The sequence below is a fragment of the Glandiceps talaboti genome, chromosome 7 (assembly GCF_964340395.1).
Source record: "Glandiceps talaboti chromosome 7, keGlaTala1.1, whole genome shotgun sequence".
Taxonomy (NCBI): Eukaryota; Metazoa; Hemichordata; class Enteropneusta; family Spengelidae; genus Glandiceps; species Glandiceps talaboti.
Window position 1 is genome coordinate 6,843,604 of NC_135555.1, and position 20,246 is coordinate 6,863,849.

At 36.5% G+C, this 20,246-nt stretch overlaps 2 protein-coding genes across 2 annotated transcripts; one reads left to right on the forward strand and one right to left on the reverse strand.

Annotated features, from left to right (window-relative positions):
• Positions 1 to 1,790: 1,790 nt before the first annotated feature.
• On the reverse strand, positions 1,791 to 5,356 carry LOC144437456 (uncharacterized). The gene is made up of 7 exons (XM_078126399.1): positions 5,222 to 5,356; positions 4,320 to 4,439; positions 3,919 to 4,038; positions 3,435 to 3,558; positions 2,839 to 2,945; positions 2,192 to 2,372; positions 1,791 to 1,840 (listed from the first exon to the last, which is right to left on the reverse strand). The coding sequence occupies exons 1-7, from the start codon at positions 5,354 to 5,356 to the stop codon at positions 1,791 to 1,793; spliced, it is 837 nt and encodes a 278-aa protein (XP_077982525.1).
• A 3,057-nt stretch (positions 5,357 to 8,413) lies between these two features.
• LOC144437837 (NFX1-type zinc finger-containing protein 1-like) lies at positions 8,414 to 19,771 on the forward strand. Its single transcript, XM_078126866.1, has 3 exons — positions 8,414 to 8,541; positions 10,526 to 16,632; positions 17,112 to 19,771. Exon 2 carries the CDS (start codon positions 10,561 to 10,563, stop codon positions 16,621 to 16,623), a length of 6,063 nt encoding a protein of 2,020 aa, XP_077982992.1. The 5' UTR covers positions 8,414 to 8,541; positions 10,526 to 10,560; the 3' UTR covers positions 16,624 to 16,632; positions 17,112 to 19,771.
• Positions 19,772 to 20,246: the final 475 nt, after the last annotated feature.

Consider the following 20,246-nt stretch of genomic DNA (forward strand, 5'->3'; position numbering starts at 1 on the left):
CATAATAATGCTTGCCATGTCGTATTTAAAAATTCAAACTTTAAAAAAGCATCAAATTCTATGAATATCTAGATCGAAATGGATTTCAACGTAAATGCACGATAAATATGCGCAGACAGGCTGCGCAGACGAATGTCCAGACTGTAGTCCATGTGGCAAGAACAAATGTGACACAAGTATTTTATTCATATTCATATTCATATCTATAGTTATATTCATATTCGTATTACATATCCATATCTATATTCATATTCATAAACATATGCCACAACTACCTACCCGTCATTGGTGGTGTGGATGTGTACCAATGGAATATTGTCATCGTCGATGAGAGTACCATTATGATACCAGCGAACACCATGGTGGGCATTCTCAATCTTCATATTGTAATGGTAACAGTTGAGAGTCAGAAACTCATCATAAACGACGTGGGTTACCTTTGGTACTTCGAGCTTCTTAATAGCTGTAAAACAAAACAGCAATATTTCAAATTGTTGTGTCTAAGTTCTCTGATACTAAGTTGTAAATAGTTTCTCCAAAGGAAACGTAACATTAGTGAAATTAGAAATTACTTGCGCATAGTTAGTTTAACTTTACCAATCCTGTTGTATTTTAATCCCCTATTTTGTCGAAGTTCTGGTTCAATACATGTCCGATAAATAGACCTCAGACCCCCTCTAATAATTGGTCAAAATTGAATATTGTTTCAGACAATATAATACATTTTAAAATCAGTATGTAATAGTATGTAGCCAGTATATAGTAGTATGTAGTACTCTGAATACAAAGCCAATATGTAGTGAGGAGAGGGGCTCTTTTATTGACACTTTGCTGTATTTTAGTGCTATACATTTTCTAGAGTGAAAACTCCTCCATTTGTCGATTTGACATTATTTTTTAAAAGAAATATTTGTATTTAGGGATAAAAAACAGATTCCATTATGACCTTGCCTCTTATATTGTGGATTTTCATTTGATTCTCACAACTACAAAATTTTTCTGACATATGTCTTTGGCTGCTATATTCCTATGCCAGTTTGTCATCTGTGGCACCCCGCCAGTGAGGGAAAGGTACAAAAGCATTACTGACAACACATGGTTGCATTTGGCGAGTGTCAGACGATCACATGCGTATATAAGGTCGATAAACATTCACATATTCAATTATTAATATACCAAACACCTATCAAGACATGACCATACGTTACCTATATCACAAGCAGGTCCCATCCAACCAGAAGCACATCTGCAAGCACCGTTGAATGGATGACACGTCGCTTCATTTTGACAAATACACTCGTCCTCGCACTTGAAGCCGTACTTTCCTGGTGGGCAACCTGATAAAATATACCAAAGAAGGTGTAAACTGAGCTACTCTCTCAAGGGCTTCTTTCATGTTATCCATCTCTCTAAAGGACATTTTTGACAATACCCCCCCCCCCAAAAGAGTGAAGAAGAACATCTATTGGCATACAGTCTCCTATAGGTTGTTTTACTTATATGCAAATTATCTATTTAATATGCAAGCCACGTCAATCATATATGTATAAGGTATTGTGTTTCATGATATAAATGAATCCTCCAACTAAGTTAAAGTCATTAATTATGCAAATTAGTCAATGCAAGATGCAAGCCACATCACCCAACAAATTTGTGTGAAGACGTGTGCCATGACGTACTAAGCAACCTTTTACGATATAACACATCTTTGATAAGTATTACTATAATTATTACAATTGGTCATGCCAGACCCATCATAATATTTTTAAAATTAATAAATAACATGTCAGTTATCTATGTAGCTTGATGAAATTCTCAACATCCGTTGTTGGCATGAATCCTACTATACAATTACCATTAATTATGTAAAATTAGTAATATAGTATGCAAGCAACACCAACACATACATATTATGTACGTTTGATACAATTAATATATTCACGACATATGATGAATTAAGCAACACTTAGAATGAAACACCTGAACGAGATCATTCATATGCAAATATGCTAATTATGCTTACCATGCTATCGATTTCCTAAACAAACTTATAAGCTCTCAATTACCATAACGAATACACATGCATGCTGAACTTCATGTTATTTATTCTGCAGTATTGAACACACACAGATATATTTAGGTGAAAGATGAGTTCCTTTGTGCATTATATGAGGATTGCTATAGTAATTACCTTGGGGTACAACTTCAACTTTTATGTCGGTAACTACTACGTTGAGTGGATGATAAATCATCTTGCAAAATCCTGAATCTGTGCTCGTAATCATGTGTAAAATTCCAACAACTACTACTAAGTTGTAGTCAGGAAACCATTCCTTACTTACATATGGATTACCGGTGAGGGCGCTGTCGTCCTGGGCATAAGAGTTATACATACATTTATGTTATCTTCTCCAGCTCATGGCAAAGCGACGGAATATCAGATGTGTAGAAATTGGGACAGAGTACAGACGGACGGACTCAGAGAGAGAGAGAGAGAGTGAGAGAGAGAGAGAGAGAGAGAGAGAGAGAGAGAGACAGACAGACAGACAGACAGACAGACAGACAGACAGACAGACGGACGGACAGAGAGAGGGGGGAGGGAGACAGAGACAGACACACCGATACATATAGAGTTAAAGCCGAACAGAAAATTGAAAAAAATGACAATTCTTTCCAAAGAAAAAGAAAGAAAGAAAGAAAGAAAGAAAGAAAGAAAGAAAGAAAGAAAGAAAGAAAGAAAGAAAGAAAGAAAGAAAACATGATATGATATGATATGATATGTAAACAACTTCTATTTTCACCTCAATCACTGTTTACAAATTGATAAAGCATACAAACCGGTGAAACAAATTCAGGTGAGAATTGAGTTACGGTGTCACACATAATTCTATAATTCTGAAAATACTTGACTGTATGGTGTCCGCCAAAATATAGGCGAGCGTTACCTGCAAAACAAGAAGAGACAGGGTCTCACTTGCCATAAATATATTGTACGGTCGACTTATGAACAGTAAGACAAGTTTGTTACAGTACTGGTAAACATCTTTGCAGCCTTCAATAATGACTAGATAACATGTAATTGCGATTCCGAAAAGCAAACATTGATACGTTTGGGGGGAAAAACTAGAAAGCATCGCTACTAGAAAAAACTTTCCAAGTGGAGAACATATTCTCAGAGCCACTTGATTGAGGAAACACACACAGACATTAGCACACATCAATATTTCACACACACACACACACACACACACACACACACACGTACACTCACTCACACACACACACACACACACACTCACACACACACACACACTTATCATACACACGTGAACATATCACATCAAACTTGATATTAACAAATTAAAAAGATTAATAACAAATACATATGAATCCTTAAAGTGAAAGATTATTAACATTCTGTTAGACATACTCACAGTTACCGTTGTAAGAGTCAGCATTGAACGATTGCTTCAGATTGGTTTTGTCTTTCAACAGAAGCATTTCCTCTAGGGGTTTTCGATCCTTGCCATAACCTACATATACATCATACAACACTGCCTAGAATGGAATCCAATTCATTTATCAAAACTTGGCTTCTTTCATCTCGACGATTATCACAAAAATGGCATATATATAGTTAACGTTGTAATTGCCATACAGTGAACACACCATAGCATAGCATAGCACACCCCACCCCACCACAACGCAACACAACACAAAACAACACAACGACATGACACGACACGACACAACACAACACAACACAACACAACACAACACAACACAACACAACACAACACAATGCGATGCGATGCGATACAATGCAATACCATGGCATTCCATGTAATACATTTGATGAAAAACATTGTACACCATACATAACGAGTTTAAAAATCAAATAAACACTTTAAAACTCACATCCTTCGACTTCATGGCATAATTTGTATTTACATTACACGATTCATTAAACAATGGCGGCCAATTAATGACGTCATTGATATGCACTGTAATGGTAGCATCATAAGTGTTTACGTAATTCTGCAAACAAATTAAGACTGAAATATTAGAGACCAGTATGAATGAAGTTGTATAGCAATAATTAGTGAACACAAATCACAAAGTCTAAGACTACTGTATGGTTTCGAACCGATATCACTTCAATTGTTGTTGTTGTTGTTGTTGTTCCTTTGCGTTATTGTACTTGTTTGTTTCTTTGTTTATATGCTTTATTGATTGATTAGTTGACTGACTGTTTAGCAGAAAGATAGAAAGTCAAGCCAGACGGCCAGACAGACAGACAGACAGACAGACAGACTTACCGTTGTTAATGTTGTCGTTGTTGTAATGTATAGATGCAGTCGATACACTGCGATAATATCATAATCAAGTAGTTTAGCTAGTTGAATCATTCCAGCTTGGTTGACGGAAAACATATCATTCTGTTCGAGACATAGACAAGTGAATAAAGATTATGACACGTAAGTGGAGATTCATCATCTCTTTACGTCAAGGTGTGCAGAATAACTACTAGGAAGAATTGATAATATCAATGAAAGTTGTAGCATTCAAGAGACGCCAACGATATGTTCAAAGACCAATATAAAATTATATCGAACATACACATACACAGACACACGCACACGCACATCCACATACACACACACACACACACGATACCCTACCATGTCTCCGCTCCTGATAGATATATCTTTGACGAGAGTGGTGTTTTGAAGAGGTAAGGAGAAAATTTGAACTCCTACAGGTGCATCCTACAAACGGTGACGCAAACAACGCAATGTTAGTTACGAAATAAGGAAAGAATATGAACAAAACATAGTACAAACACAGGCAGGCAGGCAGGCAGGCTGGCAGACAGACAGACAGACAGACAGACAGACAGACAGACAGACAGACAGACAGACAGACAGACAGACAGACAATTTCAACTATTTACACAATCATGCACACAGCATGAGTAAATACAAACATTCGTTATACACCATGCAAGAAAACTTGTACACATACAGAATACAGATAAACACACTCATCTGTCAACAAAAAACACAACACAGTGATAGAAACAAACACACGATACACACACACACACACACACACACACACACACACACACAAAAAAAAAGAGGATTGTTTTTTATTTCTAAATATTCATCCAAAAAATTTATTGAGTAATATAAAAGCAACGGTGTTTGAAGTAACTTACTTCGTCGATGTTAGTAGTGTAGTTACACTCCTCACATAATAAGAAAGCTCCGACCTCTTCACTGGCCACTGGAAATATGAAATACAAAAATTGATCTACAACCGTTTCTGGTTTACCAAATGATATTTTCTTCATAGAGTTAAGTTTTCATCCGAGAAACACGAGTTCTCGTGCATCAGTACCAAAGACGCTCTTTTATGGTGTATACCCCACTTGGTGTCTGTCCCTGCCACTTTGTTATTTTCCATTCAAAGCCACCTTACGGTTCTTCCTTCTATTCCTCCTTCTTTTCTCTCTGTCCCTGTCTTTAGTCGCTCCCTGTCCCTTTCTTAATCTATCTATCTATCTATCTATCTATCTATCTATCTATCTATCTATCTATCTATCTATCTATCTATCTATCTATCTATCTATCTATCTATCTATCTATCTATCTATCTATCTATTTTTCTTTGTCTGTCCGTCCGTCCGTCCGTCTGTCTGTCTGTCTGTCTGTCTGTTTGTCTGTCTCTGTCTGTCTGTCTGTCTGTCTGTCTGTCTGTCTGTCTGTCTGGCTGTCTGTCTGTCTCCCATCTCTCTCTCTCTCTCTCTCTCTCTATATATATATATATCGTACACGTCAATTTGTGTTGCGCGTTTACACTATGTTTTACTATCATTTGACAGGAACTACTACAATCATCAACAGTGCGATTTGTAAAATGTTTCTGGGATCGTAGCATGGAATGCAAATGATAAATTGAAGAAATGAAACTAACTACGCATACACGCCTAGTTTCCAGAATAGTGAAGACTTCATATTACTCACGTATAGCCCATCCAAGAAAAGCAAACACGGTAGATAAAACAATATGCTTCATCATCAGTGATACCGGTAACTGTGGGAAGGGTCAGAGACTTCAGCTTTTTTCGACGATATAGACTTCAACACTATCATCAGTTTGAGCGTTTTACAACTACTGGTTGCGGCATTCCTATCTTAGCACCACTCGCAGTGTCGCAATTGAACACGAAGTATCTTGAACAACTAAGTGCTTTATCTAATAAATCATAGATAATTTTATAAGCGTATTTTTCAGATGACATCATTATTATACAAGGTGTTGCCATGGTAAAATCGATGACGTATTCTTTACCTTTGCAAACAACCTGAAGATAGTTATTTTCATGAAACTGTACTCATAGCATACCCTGGCTTAATAATTTCAGTCAAATCTAATGACATCAGACATTTGACGTCAATCATGAATATGCATTACCAATTGCAATGAACATAATATTCCAATGTTTTTCTGCATGGACATTGATTCTGTAACAGGATATTAATTTATATACCACTCAGAGCAAATGATGGTTGATCAGTTTATTCACATACGCCAATCGTTCGTATCACACTCCACAACCATAACATTAGGAATTAAATTTCAAAGGTTTCTAGTAAATACAAAATTATTTAATTTGTCACAACGGAAAATTTGCCGACTGAAATTAATAAAATTCACAAGTGTTTTGAATAAACAAATGAAGACTTGTTATAACATGTCTAATCACCGATGTTGACGGTTACTAGGTGTGAATTTGTTCATGTGTACACTCATTACCGGGTGCGACGTGTTTCAATCTGTAGCATAACAAAGTATGCGCATAAAAATAGAGAAATGTTGATATTTAATAAGTACACACCAGGTGTTTCTTGAAAAGAAATACATTGACCATAATGCACAATGAATAAGAGAAATTGAAAACCTCACAGTTTCTGTTCTCTAAATGTGAATACTGCTCTTCAGTGATTTGTTATTTCTAGTTTGTGTTTGTTCTTTACCATATATACCTAAATCAGCATTCCTAATATATTCCGAAACCTCGTGGTCAGCTGTAACTATGGAATTTGTCATTCTGATGAGGATGAGGACAGATCGTAAGCTCAATGCTAAAAAAATTTGAACTGCTTGAAATGTGCGTATAACCTTTGTAAATCATTCCTAAAAGCTGCTAAGAATTAGACGATGGCTATGCTCCATTTTGTCTCCTTGAAGAAGCACCACACCATGACACACACACCGTGAACCTTGACAGACTGAAACAGCTCTTTAATCTTGCTGTAACAAAATTAATTAAGTTTCAGCACTCAAATATAATGTTTATATTAACTCTGTTGACTCATTGAACGGCGTCGGGTACAGTATCGGTTGGAAATTACCAAAACAATAACGTCACCGAACAAACTAAAATAATTAGTCACCGAACAAATAAGGAAGGAATTATCACTAGTGTCGAAGTAGAAAATTTACGCAATTGACTGTCTCAATTATATAATCACTTGTGAACAAATAAAAAGGGTTGATGTATGACACAGACGAGGTGTGAATGATGACCACGTGCACAAACTTTAAGACTTAAATATTGACAGAGAGGTTTGACAGAGAAATCATAACTTATCTTTATGAATTTGACATTGAATGTCTTTGTCAATATGTCGAGTGTCCGTTTGTCTTGCCCCTGTCTGTTCCTGTACCACTTTTCCTTCCCAAAAACAGTGTACAGAGGACACTTATTTAGCATTAGGTCCACACACACACACACACACACACACACACACACACACACACACACACACACACACACATACACACACAGATATATATATATATATATATATATATATATATATATATATATATATATATATATATATATATATATATATATATATATATATATATATATATATATATATAGTTCAAAACTATTACGCTCTGCCACTGCGGTATAGAGCACTGTCTTAGCAGCTTGATACTCACCGAGTTATATATATATATATATATATATATATATATATATATATATATATATATATATATATATATATATATATATATATATATATATATATATATATATAACTCGGTGAGTATCAATCTGCTAAGACATACAGTGCTCTATACCGCAGTGGCAGAACGTAATAGCAAATATATATATATATATATGAGACGCCTTCATCTCATTGTTGAGATGGTTTAAATATGAAATTAAAATATATGGGTATATATACATACTTCATCAAAGAAAGGTTAAAGTTCATTGAACGATGCGTACGTCCCTTGTAAAGGTGAAAGACTGCTCACTTGAATATATAATGAGTTCTACGAAAACACTGACAATATCTTCTGTGCGACTGCGCGTAACTTCGGATAAAGAAAAGGCAACGGAACGTCGAAAAGGGAAGTTACTGCGTTTCAACACTCGCCAGAACCCCGTGGAGCAGTGCCCGGACCCCGTCATTTTCAGCGCCGGATTACTACATTATCCCAAGGAGTTTGGTGAGTGGACTGCCCAGACGTTCGGAAAATGAAACTAGGAAATCGTTTGACCGCTAAAACGCTTTGCCACCATGGCAATGTAAATGCTACATATTAAAGCGAAAGTTGAATATAAATCTTAATATAAATATAATGTTTGACCGTTATATGTTTAGATTAATAATCATTTATTATCTAATCAAAACACTATTGAAAACGGATGTAAATGTATTTTGTGTCACATCTGAATTCATTTAAAAAATGGAAAACTCATCACTTTCATTTTGTTATAATGTTGATGCCAATCATGGCAACTGGAATTGAATTTTTGTGATAGGACTAGAATTATCTTTTAACGACAAGTTAATTAGTCAGGCAGAACAATTCACAAAACATTTGTCAGTTACCAGGAGTAAAAATAGAACGTTTTGTAGCTACAGATAGAGTGTCTACTACCTGGTTTCTTTTTCTCATGAACTCATAACTTGACACATTCACAGAACTGCGCATGCGTGTATACAACTACATAATCTATAGGGGTTTAAACATATAAATCGAGAGAGAGGAGAATAATATGGGTATTTGATTGTTGCATGAAATAGTACTCTGTCTTTAAATACCATTCCTATTTGTACTCATTTATGATTATTTTAAGGTTTTAATAGGTTGACAGTTTGCGATGATTTTCTATTGCGTTGATTTAGACGCTTTCACTTTAACTAAACAAAAGTGAAAGTGTGTTAAAAACCTGCTCGGTGAAAAAGTATAAGTTTGTTAATGGCATTTTACGAGTAAATGTAATAACTAAATGGACGAAGAATTTTTTTTTAATTTCTAAAACAAATGTTTTGTTTCATAGGTAAAATAACTTAAAATATTGTACACCATGAACAGTTGTGTAGCTCTATACACGATGTCAAATCAAATTGTTTTTGAGTCCGCACCCAAAGATCAGCGCCCTCAACGGTGATCACAATTTCCACCTGTTTCTGTATTGCTTATTCATAATATTGACCACTGATTAACATGCAAAATGTATAATTATTGATATTTTAACAATTTGTAGTGAATATCTTGTGGTTGACTGACCAGAAAATGATACCACAGTTATGACTAGTACAGTACTGTTTTAAAATGGGAACAAATTCAAAACCGAGCTTTCGCATTTGTATGTACATGTTTGTATGTATGTATGTATGTATGTATGTATGTATGTATGTATGTATGTATGTATGTATGTGTGTGTGTGTGTGTGTGTGTGTATGTATGTATGTATGTATGTATGTATGTATGTATGTATGTATGTATGTATGTGTGCGTGTGTGCGTGCGTGCGTGCGTGTATGTATGTATGTATGTATGTATGTATGTATGTATGTATGTATGTATGTATGTATGTATGTATGTACGCATGCACGTATGCATGTATGTATGTATGTATGTATGTATGTATGTATGTATGTATGTGGGGGTGTGTGTGCGTATGCGTGTGCATGTATGTCTCTGATCCCTGTTTTTGATATCAAGGTAAGGCAAATCCGACATGAACATCTACGGTGTATACGCTATAATCTGACTTATCATTTGTACACAACATATATATATGTGAAAGAGCCAGACAATTTTATTCAATTCGTATTTTAGTCCTTATCTAGTTGTTGGATTTATATTTGTAGTATTGTCCACAAACAATGAATTAAAGTCAATCCTTCCTTTGTTTATGTCTGCTATTAAGATGTTAACATTTAGGTTTTCGAGAAAAGCAATGTCCACAATTCATTATTTTGTGTAGTGAAATATGGCATATTATATTCTACCCCGTGAGATTCCTTCGTGACATATTTCCATATTTGCTGACATAAAACTACTTCCAATTAGTTTGACAGTTATCTTCAAGATTTGATTGATTTGTTCTATTCAGAATTGATTGATTTTCCTAACAATCATGCTATTTTGTTTTTATCTCTAACTTTTCATCAATCAACATTTTTTTCACACTCTGATAGTAGACCTATACACGTCAAGAAATAATTGATAAATAATGAGTGATGCTGACGATGATGAGATTGAACCTGTCATTTGTAAAGATGGGGAGGCAGAAAGTGGCACTAATCCATTCAAGATGATGGGTGGAACTGGACCCTTAGGGAGACCAGATTTTGGAAAAGAATACCATCAGAAGACAAGGACTTCATTTGGGAAACAGGGACCGGCACAATGCGAGAAAGCTAGCCGGTCTGATCAGCCCAGTAGACATGGAAGAGGTGGTGGTGCTAGGAGTAAACGGCCTTACAGAGATCAATATTTCAAAAAGAATCAGCAAGGAAAAGAAAATGGTGACAAGATAGACGGACACACTAAGGAGAGTGATACGTCTTCAGGTGAAGCAAAACCGAGATCAAGGCGGTCACTACATTATCAGGCTTTGGATAGTCTGTATGAAAAGGATTCCAAGGACGTGGTGTTGTACCTATGTAAAGAATCAACAGAGTTCCGTAAAATTCTAAATGATGAGAAAATGACCAAAGATTACTTTCAACTTCTATTTAGAGTTTTAGCGAGAGCGACCACCTGTTCCACAGTGCCCCAGAATGTAATTTACATTGTTAGCATACTGAATGAGTGTGGTTTCTTCAACCGCCATGTTGCACCACATCTATCAGGTTTGATGGTTGATTTGATACGTGGTACATTCAACAGCAGATCAGAGGCAATGATTCGGTACACAGTGACGATCCTGAAGTCAACATTACTCTGTATGCCAAGCAAGTTTTTGGAGATTTCACCCATTATCAGCCTTCTTACCACAATACTTAGCACTGCGAAGAATAATGGAATCGACTTAGAGGAAGATCTAATTGAAGAAATTGAAACTCTCGAGACAGATATGAAGCAAGAAGTCGAAAACATTCGCACTGGGCAATTGAAGATGAAAGAATATACACATCAAAGGCATCTCAAAGAAAGAGATGAACCTCCGAATGACTTTAGGTGTCTATCAGTATTTCCTGGCTTTGCAGATATTATGACTAATTTAGAGCCTTACTTGCGGCCAAACATTCCTAAAGGTGCGTTCAGAGATGCAGACCACTACCTAGATGTTCAATTTAGACTTCTTCGGGAAGATTTTATATCACCTATGCGTGAAGGCATAACAAAGTACCTAACAGAACAAAATTTACCGAAGGGAGAACGTACAAGACTAAGTGATGTTAGAATATATGAAGATGTGCGTATTTTGAGTCCTACATGTAATGGTGTAGATGGCATATGTCATGTCATAGATTTCCAGAGTGCCAACCTGAAACGTGTTCGATGGGCCACCAGTAAGCGTTTACTTTATGGATCTCTTGTTTGTTTGTCCAAAGACAAGTTCAAAACACTCCTGTTTGCAACAGTGGCAGGACGGGAAGTAAGTCAGCTAGAAAATGGCAAAACCAAGTTGAAGTTTCAGAATATCGAAGAATCCCTGGATGAACCACCGGATCAAACCTTTACAATGATTGAATCAACAGCTTTCTTTGAAGCTTACAGATACGTTCTTGAAGGTCTGCAAGAACTGGATGATTATTCACTACCATTTAGGAGGCACATTGTTGAATGTCAAACAGATGTTGATATACCCATATACCTAAAAAGAGTGGATAGGCCCATTTATGACATCCGATGTCTTCACAGTAGTAGATATGCTCGTCAAGGGGCAACTCAGTCCAATGATGATAGCATTACAAATACCACTGGACAACACACATGTCAAGAGGCAAATGTTGAATCTAATGGTTCAATGCAAATACCAGTTCTTGAAAGATCTAGTTGGCCAACAGCAAGTTCGTTGAATTTAGATGATTCTCAGCTGAAGGCTTTACAATCTGCTCTCACCCGCGAAGTGACAGTTATACAAGGACCACCAGGTACAGGAAAGACACATATTGGGCTGAAGATAGTAGAAATTCTCCTAAGTAATGCTGGCATATGGCAGTCAGGTGATGACATAGGAAGAGAGGGCTTCCCCATTCTCATAGTATGTTACACAAACCATGCTCTTGATCAGTTTTTGGAAGGAATTTATCGTTTCCTTGATAAAGGCATAGTTCGAGTAGGAAGCAGAAGTAAGAGTCAAACACTGGAGAAATTTCAGATATCAAACCAAAGGTGTAGGTTTTATGGACATGGTCTATACCATGAATTGAAATCGACAGAGAGAATGGTTGAAACATATAGAGATGGAATGAAAGGTGAAATTAATGTTGCTCTTGATGACGAAGAATTGTTATCTGTTATACCTGGTTACCAGAAGGAATTTCTTCAAGGAAGCGATGGTAAAAGCATGATAGCACTTTGGTTGTCGGAGAAAATTGTTTCAACACAAGATGAAGACATTGGAGTCTTTCTTCCATTGACCGTAAAAGAAGGAAGCCAACAAAAGCCAAGTCAACAAGACTCACATGACAGGCAAGATAGAACAACTGAGAATGGCTCATTAAAGAACACTGGTGATGGAAAACAGCAAACAATCGATATTGAGGGTCAAGGTGATTTTCTCAATGAATTGAGAACTATTGAAGGTGAAAGCAGTAAAGCTATACCTATCAAGGAGGAGATCCAACCACCAGGCACAAGTGTTAAAGACCAAGGACAATCCTTATCACGAATTCTCGAAACCTTGAAGGGTCTTGTGTTTGAGAAATCAAGTGATGGATTTCAGGAAGACAAGCGAAATAAAAAGAAGGTGACTAAGAAATTAAAACAAAGGCTCACCCAACTAATGGAATGCACACAGCCAATGACCCAGGAGGAAGGCCTCGATGTCACTGATGTTTGGTCTCTGAAATTAGTTGATCGATGGAGGCTGTATAAATATTGGTTAGAATTATTCAAAACACATGCAGAAAGAAAACTAAGGGATTATATTGAAGAGTTTGAAAGACTCTCTCTCCAGTTAAAGGAAATCAATGAAGAAGAGGACCGAAGAATAATGACAGATGCAAAGATTATTGGGATGACCACAACTGGTGCAGCCAAATATCGGTCCATCCTTAAACAAGTAAATCCTAAGATTGTTATAATTGAAGAGGCTGCCGAAGTTCTTGAATCTCACATAATAACTACTCTCACTAAAGATTGTGAACATCTAATCCTCATTGGTGACCATCAACAGCTAAGGCCCAATCCATCGGTGTATGACCTCGCCAGGTCATACAATCTGGATATTTCACTATTTGAGAGGATGATTAAGAATGGTATACAGTATGACAAACTGTCTCTGCAGCATCGCATGCGACCCGAAATAGCAGAATTGATGAAGCACATCTATACCAGCCTACAAAATCATGACTCTGTGAAGCATTATGAAGAGATCAATGGTATCGGTAAGAATTTTTTCTTCATTGAACATGAAGAGGAAGAGGAGCTTATGGAAGAAATCCAGAGTCGTTCAAACACCCATGAAGCAACATACCTCGTGTCTCTGTGCAAATACTTGTTACAACAAGGATATCAACCTGCTCAGATTACTATTTTGACTATGTATACAGCTCAGCTGATTGAAATCAAACATATGATGCCTAAGGACATCTTCAGTGGTGTGCGTGTTTGTCCAGTTGATAATTTCCAAGGAGAAGAAAATGACATCATTCTCCTGTCACTAGTAAGAAGTAACCCTGAGGGCAGCATAGGATTTCTAGGCATCGCCAACAGAGTTTGTGTAGCACTGAGCAGAGCAAGAATGGGTTTCTATTGCATCGGAAATTTCAGACTACTTTTGGAGAAGAACAAACTCTGGAAGAAAATAATAACAGACCTTCGTCCTCGTGGCAACATTGGCAAGGCTTTGCAGTTATATTGTAGAAAACACCCAAATGTAATAATAAACTGTTCTTGCAAGGATGATTTTGATGCCTCACCTGATGGAGGATGTAAGGAACCATGTGACTACCGACTTGATTGCGGACATGTGTGTAAGAGATACTGTCATCCATATGACCTTGATCATAACGAATACAACTGTGAGGCTCCTTGCCAAATTCTCTGCAAAGAAGGACACCCATGTCCTCTCCTATGCCATGAAGGATGCACAGATTGTCAAGTTTTTACTGATAAGGTCATTCCAAGCTGTGGGCATACCCAAAAGATGTTGTGTTACCAAGATGTGACTTTGTTCCATTGCAAAGAACCCTGTCCAAAAATATCAAAATGTGGGCACATGTGTACAAAGTTATGTTGGCAAGCCTGTCCAATATTCTGTGAGAAGCAGGTTGAAAAGTCTATACCAGGTTGTGGCCATACCCAAGTGATGAAATGTTCAGAAGACCCACAAGTCTATATCTGTGGAGAACCATGTGAAAAGCATCTCTCATGCAGTCACCTTTGCCAAAATAAATGCGGAGAAAAATGTTCAGAAAAATGCCATATTCCTGTGGTACATGAGGACTGGCTATGTGGTCATAAGGTTAATGGTCCTTGTTTTCTCACTGCAAGAGACTGTCCAATACCATGCAATAGTAATCTTGATTGTGGCCATACATGTAAAGGCCGCTGTGGGGAGTGTAAAAATGGTCAGGAACATGTACAGTGTGATCTGTCGTGCAACAAATCTCTTCAATGTGGTCATCAATGTACCAAAAAATGCCATGAAGATTGTATAATGGCTTGTATGGAAGTTGTTGTTCGCAAAGTTGAGGATTGTGGGCATAATGTGATGATGAGATGCTGCGAGAAGATGGTATCATGTCCCATGTACTGTGGTGCCATGCTTAGATGTGGTCATAAGTGCAGTGGCAGATGTGGTCTATGCAAGGCTGTGGGCAGTCACAATTTCTGCACTCAGAAATGTGGAAGAAAACTCATCTGTGGCCATACATGTTTCAAGCCGTGTTTTCAGTCGTGTGGTCCTTGTGAATTGCCCCACAATCAATTCTGTGCACATAGGACCCGTGGAAGAGATTGCAATTCACCATGTCTTTGGAAGTGTGTCCATCATCGATGTTATAGAAAATGTCATGAACCCTGTGATCGACCACGATGCAATCATCCATGTACATTAGAGTTGCGGTGTGGATATGGTCACAGATGCATTGGGCTGTGTGGAGACATCTGCCCAAACCTTTGCAGACAGTGTAACAGGTCCCAATTGGAGGCTTCAGCAGCTTTCTTTGGAAGGAGATACACCAAGAAGAGCCGATTTGTTCAGCTGAATTGTGGACATGTATATGAAATGAAAGACTTAGATCGCCTAATGGTTGGAATAACAGCAAAATCCGCTGCCAGTAGTACAGTGATCGGAATGAAAAGTTGCCCAAAGTGCAGTAAAACTATCTTGAACTGTAGCCGTTACAGTCAGGTCATAAAGCAGAGTTTCAAGGATATCAAACGGACAATGATCAAACTCGAGCAAGAAAGTGATGAGTTTTATCTTGATGGAGCGAAAGACCAGATTCGACACATGGTAAATGCAGTCATCTTTCCACAGCATCGAAGTCTATTCAATGATAACATTGAAAATGCTAAGGATCTTCAAAGCATCATTGATATCGAGTACAACGTAATGGTCTACAGAGAATTGGCCCTAGCTAGATGTAATCTGCAAAATGTCTTGCTGGCTTTTGAGAATCATGCATCGGATCATTCGCACGTAGTTGGTATCATTCCGAAATCATTTGAAGATGATACGAAACAAATTATAAATGATATTGATGTATGGATGAACAAGGCAGGAGGGCTGACAACTGGACTAATGAAAGATTTGTACAAAAGTGCTTTCCAGTTTGCTTCTTTCCGACTTTTTGAACGACTTGTCTTGAAACCTACAACTGACATTTACAAGCACTGTATCAATAGTACCATACAGAATCTACAGTTAAACCTGAGACGACTAAAAGCTGAGAACAATCAGATTCTGTCAACCCTGATCATTCCGTCAACTCCGGAAGCTGTTTCCCGCAACAAGTACAGAAGTTGGGTTGTTGGAGATTGGCTGAAGTGTCCTAATGATCATATTTTCTATAATCCCCAAATGATGACTTTGGAAAAGGAAGGTGAGAACAGAGATGGTCTCTCCATGCCACATTGTAAGGAATGTCTTGGAGCAGGACAAAGTGGAGATTGATACATTAAGGTATGTTTAGGCCTTATGTGTTATTTTGTAGGAATCATACTTTTACCTAATTACCATTTTTAAATATTGCACTTGTTCAGTGATCATTTACCTCTATATGTCTCACTAACCCTTTTGACATTTAATACACAGTCTTCAACTCTCAAAACTGTTATCTCCTTTCAGTTAATGATTTAAGTGTGCACTTGAAATATATCCTCAGCACGAAGACATACGTCCCAGGTATAATGTATGACATAGCAATTCTCTACTACACATGGACAGCAAAATTCTTCTAAGGCTGTGGTCGTTAAAGCAGAAAGACCAACAGAGAGACCCCAATGATTGCATTGCTCGAAAAGGCATGCAGTGGTAATCATATCTTAACTATATTAGGCTTCCTTCCCTGTTTTGCCATGGTTTCGTCCATGGCGATCATAGTAAACCATAGTAAATCATATTCACCCATTGATGTACCCTCACTCTGTCATTACTTCCAGGGGTAATCTGCCTGTGTCCAGTTCAAGTTTACCTGACTAGTATAGTTCCTCCACTGGATCGGAAGTGATCTTTGCGCACCGCAGTTTGAAGAAATATGTATATGAAGACATGAAGACATGCTTTCACTAATACTTCAGTAGAAGGTTTATTTGCCAGAGACGATACGAAGCATAATCCATTCGAGATTGTCTAACTTATATATGTCAGCTGCATCCACTATACAGGACATTATATTATACCAGTATATTGATGGCGCAAATCGAGAGATCTGATTGGTCTAGACATCGAACTAGCACGTCTAAGATGAGTGATAATGCACGGTTTCAAAATAAAAATAACTTTCTCCGATTTCTCTTTGTTATTACTGGCGCTGGTATAATCATTCAGCCGGAAAATACTCGTGACCTAATGGTTGTCACTACTCTTATATCGACTCGTAGTTACAAATGCCACCTAGGTCATTCATATTTGCCATGGCTAAAACGAAAAAAAAATATTTGGGAATAACATCTAATTACTTCGAAGACAGAGATTACCACATCGACTGTCGAAATATTTCATAGTTGTGATTTGAAGTTTGAAAGTTGTATAGCTATTGAGTATGACGAAAATACCACCAAATTCTACATCAAAGTTGAATTGTATTCTGGTTAATCTTCCATAAATACTGCTCTTATCAGAAGCTATCACAGGTTGGAAATTGTTTGTTTTCTTATTTTCATAAGAGGGACAATATGTTCTTGTTTCTTTTTTAAAGCAACAATATTGCCATATTATATCAATCTTATAAAGGAGTAATCTTGAGTCAACGAAGTGAAAGCGCTCGAAGGAAGGTCAATATCTCTCATTCAAAACATTGAATGAATTGTACGTTTGCATTTTTTTAATAATACACGGATTGTTTTATTATCATCCAAGTCAAGCACTTATTTTAGATCACCCATTCGTATGCAGTAATAATAATTATCTAAATAATATGACAGCTTACCTATGTACCATGCATAATAATACCTAGAACTAACAATCAAATATATACCCATACTTATTTCAAGGAGGGGGGGGGGGCCGCAACTTTTTATTATTTTACTTCTCGAAGTTTATCGAGTCATGTAACCTTCATTCCGTCATTCCTTCGATCTACATATTTGTACTAGGGCAAGACTGTGAACCGTTTGGATTAATTCAAAACTCAATTTTATGTATTTTCCCAAACTCTTGTTCATTTTTTTTCTTTATCATAGACACAAATTGCAAGTCGTATGTAAATATTCATAAGTGTTACCCTAGTGACATGTTGGATTGATCTCGTAAAATCACACGATGACGTGTCCCCCCCCCCCAGAGAAACTAGACATTTTTCTTATAGTTTGACAATAAATGTAATGTACAACATACTGCTCACAACGTCTTTGACCAGACTTGTTACTAAGAAATATTAGGAAATGTTATCATTAATATTGTTAGGCGTTATATGTCAGTTTATGAAACATCTATACATTGAGAACATGCAATCAATTCCACACATATTTATTCTAGAGACTATCCATGGCTTTGAATCCTTCTCCAAATCTAGAGAAATCAGAAGTCATGAACAGAACGTTGTGCATCAAACGAGTAAACCTCCAAATGTTAGAATGACATGAACAGTCCATTAAGTAGTGTCCTGAGATGACAAATGTACCATGCTGGGACGTTATTTTATTGTTCACGATAAACACTAACTTATTATTGAGCAGAATTCTGTGCATGTGATTGATTAACAGAAGCATGTTGTTAATTGCATTGTGATTGGTTTTATTTGAATTTTCATCTCAGCTTCACGTTCCTCTAAACGTGGAAAATGATTCGAAATCACGGATATCTCCTAGACAAACATATATTCAAAGTAGAAGGCCGATTTTAAGAGTGAACTAATGTCCCATTTTATAGCATTTTTACTTTTGTACTTTTCATTATGGTTACTCGCAAAAAATACACAGGACATTTTCTTGCATGAAAATGATTTTGTATTGAGGTTGTGTTTTAATTGAAAATACCATGTTGAAAGATTTTCTGTGTTACACTTAAGAAATTTAACATACTGGATAGTATAGTGAACATTAAAGTAATAGTCGTTTTGGATATTATATTGCCATCATTTTGAATGATAACTATTAATGTAGAGTTAATAATGTTAGCAGAACCGGAGTGGACAATTCATGACGCATTTCGAATTGGATTTTGTATTCTAGTAGCACCAACAATAATTTTGATCACTGTATTTTGTGTTGTATATTACACGAGACAATGAATGTCTCTTTTCACCAACACCTTTCAATTAGATTTATGTGAAAAGATCAGTTTTACATCTGAGGAAAGATAAAGGCCACAGTGACACTTTATTTCTGTAAATCAAGAGCTTTACTTTACTCTCGAAAGCTATATGATATGCACACATTTGAATGATCAGCTCGAATAATACATATGATGGTGTTCTACATTTACTTCAGCGGTTACAACATTGATAATTGAAGATTTTAAAATTGTAGTTAAATTGAATTTTTTTAGAGCGAATAATACATGTGATGGTGAGATTTGTTAACTTTCTTCTTTCTTGACGTTTCTGTGTGATTGTTTTCTTCAATAATGAATTATTGTAAAGTTGCAAAAAAACGTGTTTAATGCAAACCCATTTTTGCAGTGTTTAATACAAAATACTAATTTCTTTCAAATTGTCCTTTTGCTTTTCATTATTGAGTCAGTAAGTCAAATATCAACCAAGTCCTCAACAAATCAAAGAACAAGTCATTTGATCCCATGTTGTTGTTGTTTTTGTTGATGTTGTTGTTGTTGTTGTTGTTGTTGTTGTTGTTGTTGTCGGGAAGAAATTGTTATTCGGTTGCATGGCCATCTAGTATTTCCTACTTGATTGAGTATTAAATGTAATTGCCATGTTCTGTTTTATTGCTTTAATACAACAGGAGATTTGACCATTATTTATAATATTAAAATATAATGTTATCAAGTCAACAATCTTAATCCTGCAGCTTTTACTGGTAAAAATAATTATATCATTATTGAACTCTTTTTTCTCTGATTGCACATATCAACGTTTGCACACATGGAAATGTCTGAAAAAGGGCGGATTGGATATT